Below are 20,084 nucleotides of genomic sequence, written 5' to 3' on the forward strand. Positions count from 1 at the left end.
CCATCAGAAGCAAGGCACACATCTAAAGCAGACATCAGCTGAGTTAAATTATTCTGTGTATTACTGTACACTAGGATTTGATATTAGTATAACGTTTAAAATACATTATACGTTATATGTGTAATGTATTTGTAAAATGTATATGTTAAATGCATTATACAATGTATTTTATACAATATAATAATTCATATTTAATGTTAATTGTATTAATGTTTAATATCAATTATATTAATATTCAATATGAATATTATCTTTTACATGTAATGTATATGTAAAATACATTATACAGTGTATTTTATACAGTATAGTAACTAATATTTAATATTAATCGTATTAATAGTTAATATTAATTATATTAGTATTTAATATTAATTAATTCATATTAATATTGAGATGATATTTTGCATATAATGTATATGTAAAATACATTATAAACTCACTTAGGGAAAGCTTGAATTCATCAGCTTTTCCTTGGCTCATTATTGCCCCGTTCACAATGCTGCCCTGCTTATATCCTCTTTTTTTTTTCTTTTTCTTTTTGCAGGGTTCTGCCTCGCTGAGCAGACAGTACAGATGGCACAGTGGCAGCTCCTTGCCAGAGTTTCTGTGCCACCAGTGGGTACCAACAACCAGGCTACCACGACCTAATGCTGCACATTTTATTGCTTCCACCAAAGTTTATAGAGAGGTTTTGGAAAATTAATTTGCTTTTGGGAAGGTGGGAGGTTTGGATTCTAAATTCATTCTACAGAGGGGTTTCTTCTTCCCCCCACCCCTGATGTAATCTTTTCTCCAGAGCTGGGAGTGAAACACTGTGGGACACATATGGAGAAAGTAAGAAAATTACAGCCTGAAAAATATTCCAGGCTGGAGCTTCTCAGCTCTGTTCCCAGCCCATGAGCTGGTCCAGCTCAAGGCCAGGGAGAATTTCTCCCAGGGTGATAATTTGGTCAAAATAAAAAGGAATTAATACCAAGATAGAACCCCTGTTGTGGTGTGTGCCCAGGCCCTGGCCATGGGGTGTCTTCTCTCTGAACCAATCTCCTTTTCTCTGCTCTGGGAGTTGCAGTCCTGCTATAAAACCAAGTGTGTTTGTGAATAAACTTGGCTCTTTCTTCCTGTCGTGACAGACGACCATGTAGCTGTGCATCTTATTTCTGCCTCACTTAAAGGGTTAAAACCCCTTTCCATGGCTACAAAACACTGCTTCACTCACCATCACTGCTGGCAGGCTTCAGCAGACACCATCCATAACTAAACCTCCAGATTTTTTTTTTATTGGAAAGACCAGTTCAGTTTTATAGACTCATCATCATCATTTTCTCCACTCCAGCTCCTCTGCCCATGCTGGACACCCTCCTTTAAATTTCCTACTTGCATTAACACATCCCTGGTCATTCTTAAACCATGACAGCACTGGGAGTAATGTACCTCAAGGTTCCTACTTTGGGATGAGGCTGTGCTGTTCCTCAGCTTCCAAAGGCTGGCTGGGAAAATGCTTCCTGGGCTAAAATTGTGTTGCTAGTACACACAGTTTTTTTGGAAGCTGGCTGATGTATTCTGCATTCTTGTAGCTATGTGAGACATTTACTACAAGGTATCATCAGATTTCGCCCAACAAGCTTCAAGATGTGTTTGTCTCTGAAGATGTGATCCCTTTAAAAATGTGTAGAAGTTCATTGCTTTGCAGCAAACTGCTTAAAAGTGCTTTTAATGCTATATCCATGGCCTGAACTAGAGCCTGCACTTAAGTGGGATTTTTTGGAATTAGATTGCCTATTCCAAGATGAGTCATAAATCCCAAGATGAGTTTGGTTGTTCCAGTCTGTTCATGCAAAGACATGAATTTTTGCAGGTGCCTACCTGAGAAAACAGCACAGCACGGGGCTGTGCCTGGCACTGCTCTCATCTTCAGGGCTGTTTACTATGAAAACTGTCTCTGCATCATTCAGGACCCAATGAATAATTCAGCAGAGTTTCATTATTCCACCAGTGCTGTTTTGTTCACTGGAACATCACCCTGTGCTTCAGCACCCGCCTGACTTTAGGCAGAAAGCCTGTGGGAAATGTAGAATTCCCAGAGGCTGCAGGGAATCCTCTCTGTGATGCTGGAGTCCTACAAACTCACAGTACCTCTGATTTTCTGCTTAAGAGGGAAAGTCAACTGCCCTGAGAAACTCACCATAAATTAATCCATCCATACATATTTTATCCTTTGCAGACTGGCAAAATTCTCTTCTCTCACTGGCTTACTTGGAACTGAAAACAAAACACACTGGAATTTGGAATTTGCTCTTCCAAAGAGCAGGTCAGGATATTCTGTTCCACTTACACACTTCGGGTGAGGCCTGTTCATTTCAAAATGCAAACAAAATAAGGATTGGTCTGTGCCACAAAGTTTCACAATGTCCTCACACAGGTATTACACTGATAGGACACATGGCTTGTAACATAAAATACACCAGGACTATCACAGAAATACTCTGTAAGAGTCAGGAAAAGTTATCAAATACTTCCACCAGACCAGCTAAACAAGTGAAAATCTGAAATCCCTGGTTATTAGGCTTGATAGCAATACTCCTCTACCCGTGAACTTTTCCATTAAAACAGTTTTCAGTAGTTCTCTATAAATGGCTAATGGTAGGAGGTCCTGCAGAAAATTATTGCTGAATTAATCTTGGTTAAAAATGGGAAGCAAATATGGGCAACTTCATTTATATCAATGGCAATATGAATAATTGATTTTCATTTAGACCGTCTGCAAAACTGATAAAAATCCAGAAAGAAAATTCTGATTTTTTAGTCACTTCTCTTCAGAAAGAGAAAAAAAAAATCTGTTTGAACTTGAGCAGCAAGTGCCATTTTCTGTGAAAAGAAGTAAAAGTTACTCTGACTCACTCACACCTCCTGGTAACTGAGTTATACCAGAAGCTTTCTGTGGCTCCTGTGCCCTCTAGCTTCTAGAAGATGTATTTACCAATCACTCCCTTAACTTTAGCAGGTTTATAGAGTTTTCATTTCTGTGCAAACACTAAAAACTTGCTAAAACAGAGTGATGCCTTTCCCTCTCTTTCTACCAGACATAACTTTAACCTGAGACTGAAGACATGGAAATATTAGTCTGGATTTTTGTTCACCTCGCAGGCACTTCATACTTGTGTGGTGATATAAATGGGCTTTATGGGTACACATTATATAAATACAAATTCAGAGTCCTCTGTGAGTGCTGTGAAGGAGATTCAGCTCACCAGATAATCACCAACCAAATTGGAAACAATGCAATTCTCAACAGTGCAAAGAAAAAAAGTGAGTTGTGAGACATAAGGGTTACTAAATCAGGTATATGATTATATGGTATACAGCAAAAAGCACCTGATGCACAAAAAGATGAGGCTAAAGGCTTTAATTTTTGACACCCAGAAGGTTTCAGGCTGAAACCTGACACAAGAGCAACACGTGGCTGGGGAGGGGAATAAGAAAAGCAAATCCTGGTGTCCATGGCTAGAGAACCCACCTGATGGAGAAAGCAGTTTTCTTGGAGTTCAGGAGGCTGATGGACCACGATCAGCTTAAATCTGGCTGGCTGTGAGAGACAACCCAAGTTAATTTTACCTTGACATATCATCAAAAGCACCTGAGCTAGAAGTGGTTTTCACCTGCCAGATTACAGGTCTGTGTAAGAGTAGAGCCTTGACCTCCAATCCTACCACATCACTGCAGTGGCACCAGTGGCAGCCCACGAAATGCAGCTTCTGAAAATCTAACAAGTGATAACAAATAAGCAATGAAATTTTTGTTGGGGAGAAAGTCACTGGAATAACAGAATAGGGACAGAAATCCTTTCAAAAACTTCAGTCACGAAGGCACTTCATTAAGTTAAATAAATGTATGTGGTTTTAAAACACACAGTTACAAATCCAGTGCTTTGACACATGAGGAGCAAGGTAACACATAGCTCTGCCACTGACTGTTAGGAAAAGGTGCAATAAAGACATTTTGTTTCTTCTGAGAACCTAAGGCATGAAGAAGAAGCAAATGGCATCCTCACATAATGCCAACAAACCTTTGGTCCACTGAAGTGTGCAACCTTACCAAGACTAAGCTTAAACCAGAGATAGCCAAAGCATGAAGTTTATGAAAAAAAATCTTTGACTTCACTTTCAAAGGGGTTCAAATGGTTTGGACTCTCATCTGCTTATCTGTAAGCCCTTTAAACAAAAACTATGGCAGTTTTCATTTAAACTCAATGTTTCCAGTATTTGAAGGTCAGAACTCTTTCCTTTTTCTATGTAATTCTCTGCTTCTATTACATTAGGAACACAAATCAATATTAATTTTCATAACTAATTTAACTCTTAGATAGTATCTTTAACTACAGAATGATAAAGAAGGACTGCATGAACTAAGACTGAAACCTTCCTTGGGAAATGTACACAGTCCAGAATGACCCTGGCAACATTGTCTCCTTCAGCCTGTCCAGCAGGATTGATATTCTGCTAAAAAGTTCCCCTAAGCTACTTTGACTTATCCATAGGTAAAATCTGCCTGTCCACATGGAAGTCACTGACCTGCAAGGATTGTCATCCTTCCCCTGATGAACTTTCTTGGAATTTATTTTCAGTAACAGGCCATTCCTACCCACTACAAATAACAGCTATGTTATGGTTCCATATAAAGTCATGGTCATTTCATGAGCTAGAAATGGAATTATAAACTAATTATTCAACTATCTTAGGTAAATATGTTAACTAGAATAGTTGGCTTCTTCCACAACAGAACACAGTGAAGACCTGTAACAATCTTTCAAGCATGTCAGCAGAATAATGTGCAAATTAATGTGTCTGACCCAATATATTTGTATATGCAAAGCTACAAAAAAATTATAAAGGCTCCAAATAGCCATGTGATTATATTCCTTTAGTGTGGTGGGTTGACTCTGGCTAGACTCCAGGTGCAGATCCACTCTGTCACTCTCCATCCTCAGCTGGACATGGGAGGAAAATATAATGAAAGGTTCATGGGATGAGATAAGAAGAGATCACTCAGCACTCACTTTATGGGCAAAGCAGACTAAACTTGTGGAAATCAGTTTAATTTATTACAATCAATCACAGTTAAATAATAGTAAGTAAAACCAAGTCTTACAAACCTCTCCCCCCACCTCTCCCCTATTCCCAGGTGTAACTTTACTCCCAGTTTCTCCCATTTGTCCCCCCCAGCAGATGGGGAATGAGGGCTGTGCTCAGTTCATCACACTCAGATTCTGCAGCTCCTTTCTCTGCCTGGGGAGGACTCCTCAGGCTGCTCCCTGCTCCAGAGTGGGGCCTCTCCCACAGGACAAAGTCCCCCAGGAGCTCTTCCAGTGTGAGTCTTTCCCATGGCTGCATCCTGTGAACTGCTCCAGCATTGGTCCCTTTCCACAGAGTGCAGTCCTTCAGGAACAGGCTCCTCATGGGGTCACAAGTCCTGCCAAAAAACCTGCTCCAGTATGAGTTCCTCCCTTCCCTTCCCTTCCCTTCCCTTCCCTTCCCTTCCCTTCCCTTCCCTTCCCTTCCCTTCCCTTCCCTTCCCTTCCCTTCCCTTCCCTTCCCTTCCCTTCCCTTCCCTTCCCTTCCCTTCCGTCATAATCGCACAAATCATTCAGTGTTTAAAGCCCTCAAGTTCCACATTCAGACTGGAAAGCAATTATTTGCTTTCGTGGAGGTGACACTAATAATTTAGCTGGGATCAGCAGCAGCCAAAAGAGTAATTGGTGAAAATAAGAGCTGTGGTGAAGCCAAGAATAGAAAGAAAAGATAAATGTTGCAATGATTCTGATTAGTCCATTGAATCAGAAATCTCACAGATTGGAAAGTTCACAGAGAAAGTATGACAATGTTAGGTGTAAGTTGGAAATGGGAATTATTTCCTTTCTATGGGAAAAAAAAAAAAAAAAAAAAAAGAGGGGTACTGTACTCTTTGGGCATTTTCTGCAGAAAAAAATAATTCTGGAAGGCATAAGGAGCATCCAGAGTGGAGAATAGGAAAAGGATGTGGTGCCTTTTGGAAGAGTAAAGAGCCAGTGAAGGTGTGCACCGTGCAGAGCCTTGGAGCTGCCAGGGCACGTCCAGCTGGCTCCAGGGCCAGTGACTGTGACCAGTCTGGAGCCAAGTGCCAGTGCCCAACCTGCCTGAAGCCAGGCTTGAAGCACTCACCTTCTCTCCAGTCACTATTCACCTGTTCTGAGACAGTTCAGTCGAGAAAAATGCACAGATCCGAACTCTCCAGCATGTTTTAAACTCTTCACCTCTTAGAGATGTTCAATCTGCTAATTAGACATGACAATGCTGGATTAGATAACCAATACCAAAATTTACTACTGCCTGATATAAGTTGCTTTTGGCAGTGTTCAGTGTCAGAAGCAATAACATTAGCTCTGCTCCTTTCTCACACTGCAGATAATGGAAGCTTTCAGGAAGATGAATTAAATTTCACTAACAGAAGGAGAAAAAAAAAATTGCCACAGTGGAAGTCCACTTGGGTTATTTCAAAATGATGCTCTATCAGTGTGTGCAGCAATGTGCTGGTGAACGATCCTGAACCAAAAACTGAGTCAGGTCTAGGAGCAGATCACCACCTGTCCCCTTTCTTTCTCAGAAATTTCTTCCATTTTTGCCTTTGCTTGCAAAATACTCTCCCAAAACTTCACTTGCACTCGGATTAAAAAACTCCAAAACCTTAGTGGTTAAAGAAAACACACACAGACAGACATCTAAAAATATTAGAACCAAAATATAGTCAAGCTGATGTTACCTCATAAGTAAGAACATAGACACTTGTGCATGAATACTGAATGCTAAGTAACTTGGGTTTGGTGCCACTCACATATACTGCACCAAAGTTATGCTTTCCACCAGCTTCAAGTATTCTTAAAACTGCAATGTATTTTAAAAGGACAGAAATGTGCATTAGAAAACACACTTTGCCTTTTTAAATGCTAACTCCAAAACAGGTTTTCTCCTGGAGTAGAAGTTTGGGTAATATTACCCAGAACAGGACCTTTTAAAACTGGAAGCAATTTCTTCCACTTGCACACAGTCAGTCAAAGCAATTGACATCTTTGAGCACCTTTGCAATTCCTTCTACCGTGTTTAATGCTTTAAAACTACAACAATTTTATTTAAAATATTACTGCTTACAACTCTGATTTTCCCTAGCTTCTTCTGATGCTCTGAGCATCTCATTTTTGTGGTGAAGGGCTTCTATCCCTTCACATCATGGAAAAGTTTTATTTGTATTCCCCCTCGCTTCCATAGTGCTCAACCCTCTGTCCTTTACAGGGATATGTACTGCTAAGTGTATTGCATTGATGTGCAGACAGATTCTAAGGAGAAATGAGACAGAAGATACAGCAGGAATAGATCCTGAGGTGGGAAAGCAGCTAGTTCTTCCTAAGGAGAAAGAAAACAACAATCAACACAAAAACCATGTATCAAAATTTTCACCCAAATTCCCTATATCGCAGGACAATGTCAAAGCCAGCACCAAGGCTCCTAGAATGTTTTACATGTTAGGTTTGTGCTGTGGTGTGGAATGTTGGTCTGAGGAAATCCCTTAGTCTGACAGAAAGATAGATTTAGCTTTGTTAAAGTGAAAAGAAGGACTAATCGTTTTTAAATTAGATGGACAGTGCAGCTGACACTCAGTTATGCAGAGCCTCAGGTGTCTCTCAGCAGAGAATGGCTGTAAATGAGAAAAAACAAACTGCCTGACCATTTAGACTTTAAAGACAGAAGGGGCCTATGGACATTGCCAGGCTTTTTATTGAATATAAATCACTAAATTGCATGTATCCACCCCAATAACTGTACTCAGTATTCTGCCTTGGAGAAGGTTAAGCTGCTGAGTACTGTATTAGGAAACAAAACAAACAAGTTGTCACCTGTGCCCAGAGGATCTGCAGTGACAGGGAAAGGTGCTGCTGGGGTAATTCCAGCATAGGACCCCCACTTTTTGTAAAGAAAAATGGAGGAAAACACCTGAAACATGGCAAGAAGTGCTTACAGGTTCCCAAACTGGTATTTTGGCCAAACCCGAGCAGATCCTTGCACAAGGACAGTGCAGTGGTTCATGCCCTCCAAGGTGTGCTCTGTGCACTGACTTACCTGGGCTGGTGCTCCCCAAGGAACTGCCAGGGACTGGGAGTGTTGTCACTGGGCAGCCTCCCTGGCCACACCGGGCTGGCCAAGCTCCTCTTTGGCATTTACACCTGCAGCAGAGACACACACACACACAGCATGAGAAGCTCCACTTCGCACAGCAAGGTGGAGTCTCCTCTCTGGACATAACCCAGAGCCCTCTGCATGCAATCCTGTGCCGTGGATGGGGAGCTGGGGGCACATTGGCCTCTTCCCTCACCCCTTCTGGGATTCATCTGAACTGATGGAGCAGATTTTGGGGTCGGGCTGTACAGCACAAAACAAATCTAAACAAATATCTGACTCAGCTACTAAACTGAAACAGCAGCAGCTTTGAGAAGGAAGTTGGCAGCACCACTCAGAAGTGCATGGAATGCATCCAGCTACCCTCTTCTCCACTCACTCTAATTATTTATCCCTGATCCCTGAATAGATTCTGTCTCAGGATTGCTTCAAAGAAATGTACATTTCCGTAGCTTCCCTTTCTCTTCCATTCTAATTCACTTTTTTCACCTTACACAAAAATCTACAGTGGCTGTCAGGCCCTTTCATCTGCATTAAAGCCTGTACAAAAAGATTCAGTTTTAAACTACACATGAGATTTGGCTCCATGTTTTTACTAAATGTACCTGTGGCTTCGTTTTATTTTTCTAGCAGAAGTCTCACTAAGCGGTGTCTTTTGGTTCATTTGGGGTTTTTTTAATATATATGAAACACAGCTATTCTTTCTGTTCTGAACTTTTGACTCAAACCTTAGTATTTATAGTTAATAAGGCTGGAGCAGATCAATGGACTAGCTGATCTGCAATGATGTTGGCTTAGTGCCACATGTCTCCATAAGCGTGTCCAAATGAAAAATCAGTTTCTCAACCCAAGTGTATCTAAAATACTTTTTTTAATTTTGCGTAAATTCACAAATAATACAATATTGAAGTGATTTCTCTTTTTTTAAACATACTGTACAATCAGGATAGTTAAGTGTTTTACATCAAGGCACAGCACACTGTATAATACACATATGCCTTGCCAGGCAGCAGTTTGGTATAATCCCCGAGATTTGGCAGTAGGGCCAGGAGAAGTAGCATGGATCACATAAGCTGGAAGATAAATAAAGAATAGATGCCGTCACATTTTATTTGAAATAGAGTTGCATATAAAAAGAATATACAATAATTTAACTTTAATAACTAGATTCTCTTTTACTATACATAACAGAAGTGTTTTCATTTGTATTAAATAAAACATTTTCAATAGTAGGATGAAAAATTAATCTTTTTGGTGGTCTTGGTTTATGAAGAAGAGTTGCTTCCATTAGAAATTAAAGTCGAGTTTTCAGTTTCATTGCAACCTGTAAGAAAGAAAACCAGAGTTACTGATTTGTTGATAATGAAATGTTAGTGGCAAAACAAGCAAATCATTCCAACCAAATTGTTTGGTTTAGTTAATGCACTCTGAAGGTGCAGAACACCTCCAAGAGCTCTTCTTCACAGTCTACACATCTCTGTTTTATTTGTAACATCTTTTTTTCTTTTGACACTCTTACTCTCCCTGTCTTCTCAGAGGTTACCACTGCAGGTCTGCTATTCCCCCCACAAAACCCAAACGTTGGTGATGCCCCAGGCTCTGTTTGGTGTCCTGTATTTACCGTGTCCACATCACCACTCAGCCTCCCATTTCCTATTTCTGGACGCTTCTTCTCCGCCTGCCAAAGGCCTTGGAGCCCACGTTGGTTGGGACGAAATTGTTCTTGCCCACTGCCCCTGACCTGCTCAGGAAGTCTGCCAGGCGGTGGGTCACACAGGTGGCTGTGTTGCAGGCCCTCTTCTGTGCTGTCACACTGCTTTTCAGGAGGAAAAGGAAGAGTTAGTTCCTGCAGCACAAACCCTGCACACAGTTACACATCACTGAGCAGCCAAGGCTCTTCTGCAGGATTAGAAGCAGGCTGGCTGTGCAGCAGGCATTTGCACCTTCTGTGCACAGCTTACAGCTGCTACAAGAAGGCTCTTTATGGTTTTCTCAATGTCAGGCTCACTTTATGAAAGCAGCTGGACTAAATCCAGAAGACTAAATCCAGACCAGATTTTCAGCCATATCTGGGCTACTGCCTGCCTCCAGGCAGGCATTATGGCCATGGAAAGGAGCTGAGGAAGTTCAGATCTGGAGAATTTAAACAATCCTCGCTTCCTACATAAGCTTACATTTGTATTTTGTTCCTGAAAGTCAGTAGCAGACAGAGATGATTCGCTTCTCACTCCAACACCTGTGCTCCCTAACAGCCAGAAAACACATGGAATTGCAGCATCACTGACCACTACAGGAGTTCTGTCAGTGACTCAGAGCTGAGCCACTGCTTCCAGGTACGTGGTAGGAACTGGAGAACCTCTCTGTCCTCCAGTTAGGTCTTTGTCTACTACAGAACTTCACCAGTTCAGACTTGGACAATCTTAGTTCTCTATTCACAATTCAGCCTACAGCTAAGAGTTGTGGTCTATGGGGAATTTCAAGGAATATGCATTCACACAATCCTTGCTTGAAGAACTTTCTACTAAAGCAATGAGTTTTTCTTGCAGTAGGAGGGATTTTTCTCAGCTAAGCATCACAAGGCAGTTTATTAATGTTAACAATGAGGAGCTGTTTTTACTATCAATGCCAAGTTTTTGAGAGAGCCCCTAATTACAAGATAGATGCAGTGCTGCAACAAAACCATGAAGAAATCCGAATTGGGCTCTTAATGCAAGATAACCTAGTGTAGGTGAATTGTAAATCAACACAAATATTTCAAGGTACAAGTTTTACATATAGTGCAAAGACCCATTGTAAAATAAGAAAAGAAAAAGACCACAAAATTCTTACCTGGACATGTTCAGTACCCAGTTTTAAACAGGATTACATTTCTAGTTTGTTAGAATGAATATGTATGAGCCTTCCTGATTTCTTTGCTTCTCAGGGTCCCTACCAACAGGACTGCATGCATGTCTGATTACAGCAGTACATATCAATTTATATGTAAAACTTTGACTTGTAAGTTCTCTTACAACTTTTCTAGAAGTTACTAGCATTGCCTCTCTTGAGCACTAAGACAAGTTGCAAAGTTTTTCTAGCCTCATCTAGAAATCTCATTTTCTAAAACAAACTGTTAAACCAAGCAGATCTAATCCTTATAGAAAAATAGGTTTATTGAACAAGTGCATGGGCAAGCACAAAAGAAAGAATCTACTTGTACATTTAGCAGCCAGAAATGAAGAACCTTTTTTCGAATTTTTTTTTAATCAGTGTCTAAGAAAATCATTTAGAATGTCAAGGCAGTGCTGATTATTTTTCTTTATTTTTTTTCCCCTAGTTTGGTATGCATGTTATGTTCTTGGTCTTCCTAACATTAGGTCCATCTCAAACATTCTCTGTCGAAAACAGAATCAAAAGAACACAGCAAAGTTAGCAATCAAAGTTAGATCCACATGCATCAGGTTAAAAAAGGGGGAGGAGGGGGAGAAATAAGCATGTCTAGTTGTTTCCTAGGGGTTCCCCATAGTTTGCATAGCGTTCATGTTCCAGGTCACTCAGCACATTCCGTTTCTTGCCAGGAGTTCCAGCCCCGACGTCAGTGCGAGGGTAAGTTTGCAATTTGTGCAATTCTTGAGACAGTTTGCCCAGCACACAAGTACTCAGACTGGCACAGCGTTTGGAAATGGGTCTATCCAGGCTGCAGGGGGGAAAAAAAATAAAAACATGCCCAGAGGAAGAGTAACCTCAAACATGCACATTCATGCATTTCTTCCCTACATAAAAGATCTACCGTTAGGAAACTTAAAAGTTCATTCAAAATAAATCCAAACCCTCGGCATCACATTCCATGCAAGGCAAGTCCATACGAAAGCAGTCAGAAGGAAAACACCATTTGTTAATGAATCCAATTTTGTTGACAAGCAAGTCCATTAGGCTTTTGAATGCTCATATAGTCAGAGGTCAGGAAGTTGAACTTCCCCCGTATCCCGCATGCTGCTCAGTGCCTCATCCATCCCCATGCATTCCAATGCAAATCCTGTTAGGATAATGCAAATGCTCCTGCATGCCTTCGGTCCCAGGGACAGTGGCTTCGTGCATCAGGAGGAACACATCCCTCCTGCCAGGGACTTTCCATGCCTTACAACAGCATGCACTTGCACGACAGAGAATCCAAGAGTGACTGAGTAATCCCCTAACACTCCCACTGGGAAGACATACCTTTTGTTGCCATATTTTAACACAACCTACTCATTCAAGCTCAAAACGCCCTCCAAGTAAGAGACAGATAGAGGCAGGTTAACTAGGTTAAGCCATTCTCTTGACACCAACACTAGGATGTCTCTGCAGTATCATCCTTCACCAGTTAGCCATAACCCCAAAAAACCAAAAAGATCTTGACCTGCAGAGGGTCTGCTCAAATGGCTTTTGCTAAATCCCAAACATATAACACTCCCACATTGCTCTTCTGCTGCCCAGGACTGCAGTCCTTACCTGTTCCCCTCGGAGGCTTGCTCCAGCTCTTCTGCTGTCATCTGTATGAACTCTTTCACCAGCGCATTTAATAACCTGCGAGCTTCGTAATCACTGAGAGTCACTCGATCCGTTATGGACTCCAAGCCAGGTCTAGGCAGAGGCAAAGCAAACAGGGTGAATAAAGCCCAGACTGCTGCAGAGAGAGGGCTTTGACAGGCTGTGTGTCATTGACAGTGCCTTTCAGGGTGGGAATGTGCAAACCCCGATGGGCTCCCCTCGCACGGTTTAATGATGGAATCAAAACACCACAGCACAAAAAAGCAGCCACCTTTCTCCTTCACCCTCTTCTGTTTCCCTCCTAGACCTCTCAAGAATATTAAGCATTTTCATAGCATTCAGACAGAGCACTCAGCAACAGGACCAGCTTCTTACCTGACTGGGGCTGCCTGGAAGCTGTCCATCTGGCACACAACCAAGGCATAAACAGCAAGGAAAGATGAAATCTTCAGCATAACCATGATTTCCTCTCTACAACAAAGAGGTACATCAAGCAATGGCTGTTTTCCAGCCCTCTCAATCCTGCAAGTTCCACTGAAGAGGTCACTGCTTCCTTAGCCACAAGTAGCACAAATATGAACAGCTTTATATTTTAAATTCACCTTTTCGTTTATTTTGATTATTGCTATTGTGCTTCAGTTTTCTCAAAATTTTATTATAGCTTGGCACTATTACAGGGCAGAATAACGTGGCTGCAGCTATTTGCATTCAACTTAAAGCAGTTTTCTTCAAACTGGCAGAAAATACATTCCCCTAAGTACTGCACACAATGTCACAGACCGTGTGTCCGACATGGACAGACAAGGAAAAACAGTAAGTGTTTAACATTTTTGAGAACAAAGTGCCCCTGTTAGCACTTTACCTGAAGCTGGTTGCTTCTTGCCAGCCAGAACACTAACACCCCAGATCAGATTACACTAAGAATTATTAAGTAGTTTCATTTCAATAAATATTTCTAGCCTGAAACCAGAGAGGAGGATAAGTTAAAAAATCATAAGCACAAAAGCTATAAAAACATCTATTATTGAAGATTAGAGATACACCTCTCCCACAGCATCAGTGTCTCGGACTCCAAGGAGCACATCATCACCACCACCACATCATCCTGATTTTAGCCAGCTCCCGGTACTCGACGGGAACTACGAGCCCGCTTCCAAAGGATGCCCCTCTTCCCTGCGGCTCCCCGGGGCGCCCTTTGCCGCAGCACTTTGTCCTGGCCGGACACGCCACGGCGCATCAGCGGCTGAGGAAAGACTTGGCTCTCGCTGCCCCGCGCACACGAACGGAGGTGCCAAAGCAGAGACGCGGGGGGACGGGGAGACGCGGGGGGACGCGGGGCTTACCGGGGTGCGGAGCGGAGCGCAGGAGCGGGCGCGGTGCCGGTGCCGCTGTCGCCGCCGATCCGCGGTGTCACGCACTGCCCGCCGCTCCCTTTTATACCTGCCTGCGTGGGCGCCCGCGCGCGCCCTCCAGCCAATCACCGCGCCGGCCGCGCGGCGGGGCCCGCTCCGCTATTGGGCGCCGATGGGGCCGGGCGGTGACGTCATGGCCCGCTCCTTGAGAGTCCCATTCACAAAAAAAAAAAAATCCAGCGCGGCGCGGCCGGGGCGATGCGCAGGGCGGCACCGGACCGGACCGGACCGGGCGGGGCGGGGGCCCGGCCGCTCCCCTCCCCTCCCGCCGCGCCCCCGCTGCACCGCTCACGCGTGGCGACCTCTGCAGCGGTGGGACCGCATTGCAGAGCGCCGCCGCTCCCTTCCCCGGGAATTCCCGCCCCGGCCGCCGCCGCGGCTCTCGGAGCTCTGGGAGCGCAGCCCGGCTGTACCCGCGTGTGGGCGGCGGGGGTTCCGCACCGGCGGGCGCGGGAGGGATGTGCAGCAAGCGGGGCAGGGGCACGGCGGGCGGCAGCGCTGATCGCCGCCCGAAGGGAGCGCACCAGGGAGCGCCCCCGGTTCCTCGGCAGAGGAGGGAGCGCTGGCGGCGGCACCCGCCGCTCCTCACCGGGGCGAGGGACGAGTGGCACCTGCCAGCGCCTCCCGTGCTCTGCCCTCCCGGGCCGGGGCCGCGGAGTAACTCCGCGCTCCGAGAGGAAACCATCAGCATCACCTCCATCTCCGTGGCACAACTCCAGGGGCAGGTGCAGCGCCTTTCCGCGCACGGGAAGGGGGGCTCGGCCCCGCTCTGCCCCGTGGGGATTACCGGGCAGCTGCGAGCCGCCCATGCATCACCCGCCGAGGAGCCTCTGTCACGACAGCACCTGCCTGCTCAGGATGTTTGCCCGGGCGGCTGTTTGCCCAGCCGCAGCAAGAACCGGGGGCGGCCGCGGGGACACTCGACACGGGCGGGGGGGACACGACCGTGCTGCCGCCCGGAGGGGGCGCGGGGAGGGGGAGAAGCGGCCCGGGAGAGATGCTCTGCAGCTCCTGAGCGCGCAGAGCGCTCCCACCGCTCTTCTAGAGAACGGGAGCGCCTTTCCTGCCCGCCCGAAGTCGCTGGGCGTTCGCTGAGCGCGGCGGCACCGGCAGCCCCGCGGAGCACGGGCTGCCCAGCCGGTGATGCCCGGGTGGGGATGCGCAGGGTCCCCGATCGTGCTGGGGACTCCCGGCATGACCCGTCTCCCCTCTCCCCTGCCATCACTTCCCAGCTCCCGGCGGCAGCGCTGGGAGCCACCCGTGCCGCTGTCGCCGTCCCCGGTGGCGACACCGCGGCGAGCAGAGCTCCGCGCACTCTGCGCACTCTGCGCGGCCGCGCAGGGAGCAGGTGACCGGCGCGGCTGGATGGCGCGTTTGGCTGTTCAAATGGATGGGGAGATTTCCTGCGCACATCCCGGCAGCCCCTCGTTTGTGTTTTACAGCCGCCCGTGCCAGGGTCACTCCCGGCGGCAGGAGCCGTGTGTTCCCAGGCAGGTGGATAAATTTCGGGAGAGCCGCGGGGCAGGTGATAGGATTTTAGCTGGGAAGTTTAGGAAAAAAAAAAAAAAAAAAAAAAAAAAAAAAAACAACACCACGATCATACAGAAAACACTGGCAAGCGACTGCCGTCCGGGGAGGGATCGCTGTGTCCATCGCCATCCTCATTTTGGGGTGTCCCGGCCCCCTCCCCTCCCAGCGGGAGCGGCCACCGGCGGGCGCTGCGCCGTTCGCCACCCTCGTTTTGCGGAACGGCGATTGCAAAACCCTCTCGGGTTTTGGGGGTCTGAGTTCTGCTTTTTTCCAAGTGACAACCCGAACCGCTTTTTGGGGAGCTTTTTGGGTTGATTCCCCCCCCCGCCCCAACACATCTTCGTAGCCCTTCACAAGCTGCAGCTCTGGAAGGGGTGACAGAGGAGATGCTCCCTGGAACGCTTTCTCCTCCACCCCGCTCTGCCAAATTTGAAAGTTCGTTTTAAACAGCAGCTCCCTCGCACGTCTGCTCACCACGGGAATCCCCCGGGAGAAGGAGTCTAAGTATTTGATTTAAAATCTCTTCCGTTTTCACGACTCCTCTTCTGGTTTTAAGGTAGTTTTTCTGAGGATTCATTTACAAATATTAGGCAGCACCTAAAGGAATGGATCGGCTTTGCTTTTGCTGTTTTAATATGATTTATGCAGTTACACCAACAGAAATAAAGTGCGGGAACTTAAATGTCTGGGCTGCCAGTCTGATATTTCCCTCTAACTCCACTCTTCTCTTCCTATCCTAACAGTTAATTGTTCCCATTTCCTTTGGGGATTTATTTACTCCTTGTCCACATAGAATATTCCCGGGTTTAAAGTTAAAACAATAAAATTCCAGACGGTTCTGTTGTAATAGCGTATTTCAGTTTCCTCCTTCTTTCTGGGAGGAAAAAGCTAAATTTTGCCTCGTGGTCGATTCCAGTCAATTCAAGCCCTTCTCCTGCCAGTGTGGCTCGGTCCGGGACTGGAGCCGGTGATTACAGGATTTCAGGTGCCAACATTTCTACTTTAAGCTTTCACAGGAAGGAGTGTAAATTTAAACCAGCAGGTACGAATGCCAATAGATGCACTCGTGGGCACGTAGGGATGATGTAGCACTTGGATGTTGGCAGGCGCTTTGGCTGCTCCGTGCCAGCGCTAATGGAGGGACTCCCAGCTGGAACGCTTGTCCTATTTCCCCCCTCCCCCTCAGCTATATGTCATCTGGTGTCCCCAAACACATTTTTCTTTTTGCAAATATCTCTTTTGTACATGAGGTGGAGAGGAAAGGCAGTTGACCAGTTTGTCTGGTTTTGAAGCTGTAAAAAAGAGACAGGATCTTCACAGGATGATGTTGTTCTGTTGCTTGACAAATCCAAAACTAGAGGTTAAGTGTTCATGGAAAATCTAGCAGAGAGGGGTACTTTGGAGCACTGCACTAAGAAAGTGAGACATTTACTGAAACAAGCTGTTCCAAGGGACTTGTTCTGCCTTTTTCAGTGCTGGCTATAGGTTCAAAGCATATTAAATAAAAAGCCACAGAATTACTGGATTTTTTTATTTATTTATTTTAAGAAATAAAATTATCTAATGCAACCCCCAGCTCCAAGTAAAAGGAATTTCATTTTGAAATAAATTCGTTTTAATTTGTTGAGCATAAGAAGAATCTGGGCTAATTTATAGTGACTTTCTCTACACTAGATGCAACTTCTTCCAGTAGTATACTCTGATATAATTTAACCAATACATTTAAAATTGTGACCATCTTTTCTACTGTAAATATTGCCATTATGCTGAGAACCCACAGACATTGCAGTGAAGTTCTGAAATGCTACCAGCTGACATGCTGGTAAACAAAAATATCACATTTATATATTATGGTGCAATTTTTGTTCAATACTAAAATGCAATTCTTCAAGAAAGATGAGACTGTGAGCTGCACAGGTAAAATCTCCATTCCCACCGTTGGTTCATATCAGAGAAAAGTGGACCCTACAAAAATGAAAGGGGAGACAGTGACGAGGCCACGATCCACAAACACAACAAGTTTTCCTCGAGGGAGGGGGGTGTGATTCAGGTCTCTGCTCTCCCTAAGTTTGTTCTTCATAACAACTAATCAAGATTTTTCAGGCAAGGACAAGTCATGATAAAGCCAGCTGTAAAATCAGCTCTTTCTTTACAAGGAGAACCTGGGGAGTCACTTCTCTGATTTTTTGGTGGGTGCCTGGTCTTTTTGATCCAGGATCCTGTCTCTGTGAACAGCCAGCAAAAACTGCTCCTTAAGGAAATCTGAAATCTGGTACTATAATATATATATATATATATATATATAGTTTTGAAGGGCAACAAAGGAGACAGCACACATGAGAAAAGCTTTATCTAACTGAGATTAATGATAGGCAAGAATGGTTGCATTGCAGTTATGGCACCTCTTTCATTGGAGAATTTCATGGCATGTTACTCTAACATCTGTCAGGAATGACATCTATAGGTGAGATGCTCTGGGAAAGGAACTTAATCCATTACATTTGTTCTCTTCATATCTTTCTCCTCCAGTTTCTGACACCATAATTTAAATAGCTGGAGAATGCCTTAAACTCTGAAACCAGCACTATAACTTTTGTAGGCAGTTGGTTTTGCAAAACTTACATCCTTAATTGGTCAAATTATTTCCTCAATTCTGCTCTCATAGTCTCTGAAAAAACATATTCAGATTTAGTCTATACTCACATCAAGCTTATCCACATAAATAATATTGCACCAATCTATCTGTGGTTTGGTTTGAATTTGGCCCAAGAAGAAAATCTTCCTTTTTCTAAAAATGCAGTACTTTCCTGAGAACCATAACACTGATATAAATCCCAACACTAAAGCATTTCCTTTTTAATGGACATTAAATCTGGATTTAGGCTGCCTCAGTGCTTGCTTTTGAGAAAGTGGAACTGCTGTTGAGCTAATTAGTGAAAAATCTATGAATCACTCTGGAAGCAAATTATCCTCCAAAATGCCTTAGAAAAGCTCCAAGACTGATTTATGAAAGACATTTTAAACAGAAATTCAGTGTTGCATTGGTTTAATCTCCTTGAAATCTTCTTACTGCACAAAACCCCCAAAAGATTCTGTAGGTTTTGTGGCAATTTCCCCGGATATATTCAAAATCCAGTTTGGAGCAGCCCTTTAAACCAGCCTGGGCCACACTGTCCTGCCCTGAGGTTTGCTTGGCCAGGCAGCAGGGGCAGACCACAGGGATGTTTGTTATGGCTTTGTCATCCCCTGCCCTGCCTTAGCACAGCTCAGCCTCCCAGCAGGCTCACCCAGGCTCCAGCCCTCTCCTGCCACCTGGAAACACATTCCCTCCCTCTGACAAGTGCCACAATTCCAGCTCTGTCCCAGGCTACACGTCCAGCAGGCTGGCCAGGACAAGCCCTCACACTCAACACAGGCAGGGGCAGACTCACAGTGTAGCCAGGGCAGCACTGAGGGGATGAACTACAGAGGGAAATCTCACTCTGAAAATCCCTCAAAATCAGCACCTCCATTTTTTGCATTCTGCAGGTAAAATGGGACTTGGAAAACAACATCAGAATAGAAAACTAATCCTGTTAAGCAACAGCATGGTTATAAAACATTGATTTCATTGCTTGCACAAGTGCTGTGATATTATCTTATATATTGTCAGAGCATGTCAGAGAAAATAGGGTGGGAAACTGTTTCTCAAGCCCTCAAGTTAGTTTGCTGTTTCTTTAGAAGGGTGGAAGCCCTCGTGTCATTGTTTCATCCTTTGTCTTGCCAGTTCTGATGAAGCCCCAGGGTAACTCAGAGTTTTCCTCAGTCCCTCCCAGAGCCACGCAGTTGTGCTGACATTGTTGGGTCCCACAGCACTGATTTAGCCTCTGCCTTCAGTGAAATTTGGGGCTAAAAAAGATCTCTCTCCTTGCAGTGCTGGTAAATAGTATGTAAAGGCAAAGGCTATTATAACATAATATTTGCTAATCTACTTTCAGCAGAGTTTCTCGGAACACACAGTCATATGAGACCATCAATTAAAAAGATGAATTTCTAAATTTATTCATAGAATTGACCTAAGTATACGCTGAAAGAACCAGAAAATACAACATGCCAAAACTATTTTTGAAGTTAAGCCAGCCTCTTAGCCTTCTGAGTCTGCTTGATAGACATGAAATATTTAGGCAGGGTAGGACAGTGATGAAGGAAAAGGTGGGGGTTATCTCAGCAGTCAATCACCAAATTCTCAAGGGAAAACATCAGATGTGATTCTCCCGTTTTACATAATTTGTAAAGCACCAGTATCATTACAGGCTTGACTCAGGAGATAATTGTAACATGGAAGTTGGTCATTCACTATGATAACTTAGGTTAAAAAGAGCTTTGTGAGTGGAACAGATAATATCTGCACATGACTCTAAACTTGCCAGTGGGCTTAGGAAACTAATTTCTT

The 20,084-nt window shown here is 44.3% G+C and overlaps 1 protein-coding gene across 2 annotated transcripts; it reads right to left on the reverse strand.

Annotated features, from left to right (window-relative positions):
• Positions 1 to 9,053: 9,053 nt before the first annotated feature.
• Positions 9,054 to 14,114, reverse strand: CALCB (calcitonin related polypeptide beta). Of its 2 annotated transcripts, none has more exons than XM_014876265.2 (5): positions 14,054 to 14,114; positions 13,086 to 13,181; positions 12,672 to 12,803; positions 9,823 to 10,017; positions 9,054 to 9,525 (listed from the first exon to the last, which is right to left on the reverse strand). In XM_014876265.2, exons 2-4 carry the CDS (start codon positions 13,169 to 13,171, stop codon positions 9,855 to 9,857), a joined length of 381 nt encoding a protein of 126 aa, XP_014731751.1. In that variant the 5' UTR covers positions 13,172 to 13,181; positions 14,054 to 14,114; the 3' UTR covers positions 9,054 to 9,525; positions 9,823 to 9,854. The 2 variants fall into 2 exon arrangements, with proteins under 2 accessions (XP_014731751.1, XP_014731750.1); XM_014876264.2 differs by having other exon boundaries at positions 9,823 to 11,877.
• Between the last annotated feature and the right edge of the window lie 5,970 nt (positions 14,115 to 20,084).

This window comes from Sturnus vulgaris, chromosome 18 (assembly GCF_052056855.1).
Source record: "Sturnus vulgaris isolate bStuVul1 chromosome 18, bStuVul1.hap1, whole genome shotgun sequence".
In the NCBI taxonomy this organism is placed as follows: domain Eukaryota; kingdom Metazoa; phylum Chordata; class Aves; order Passeriformes; family Sturnidae; genus Sturnus; species Sturnus vulgaris.

Excerpts from the sequence above, each read along its gene's own strand:
- CALCB (XM_014876264.2), bottom strand. The coding sequence starts at position 13,171 with ATGGTTATGCTGAAGATTTCATCTTTCCTTGCTGTTTATGCCTTGGTT. Across the intron at positions 12,804-13,085 it reads TTCCAGGCAGCCCCAGTCAG|ACCTGGCTTGGAGTCCATAA; the intron begins GTAAGAAGCTGG and ends GCCTCTGCCTAG. Across the intron at positions 11,878-12,671 it reads CAAGCCTCCGAGGGGAACAG|CCTGGATAGACCCATTTCCA; the intron begins GTAAGGACTGCA and ends TCCCCCCTGCAG.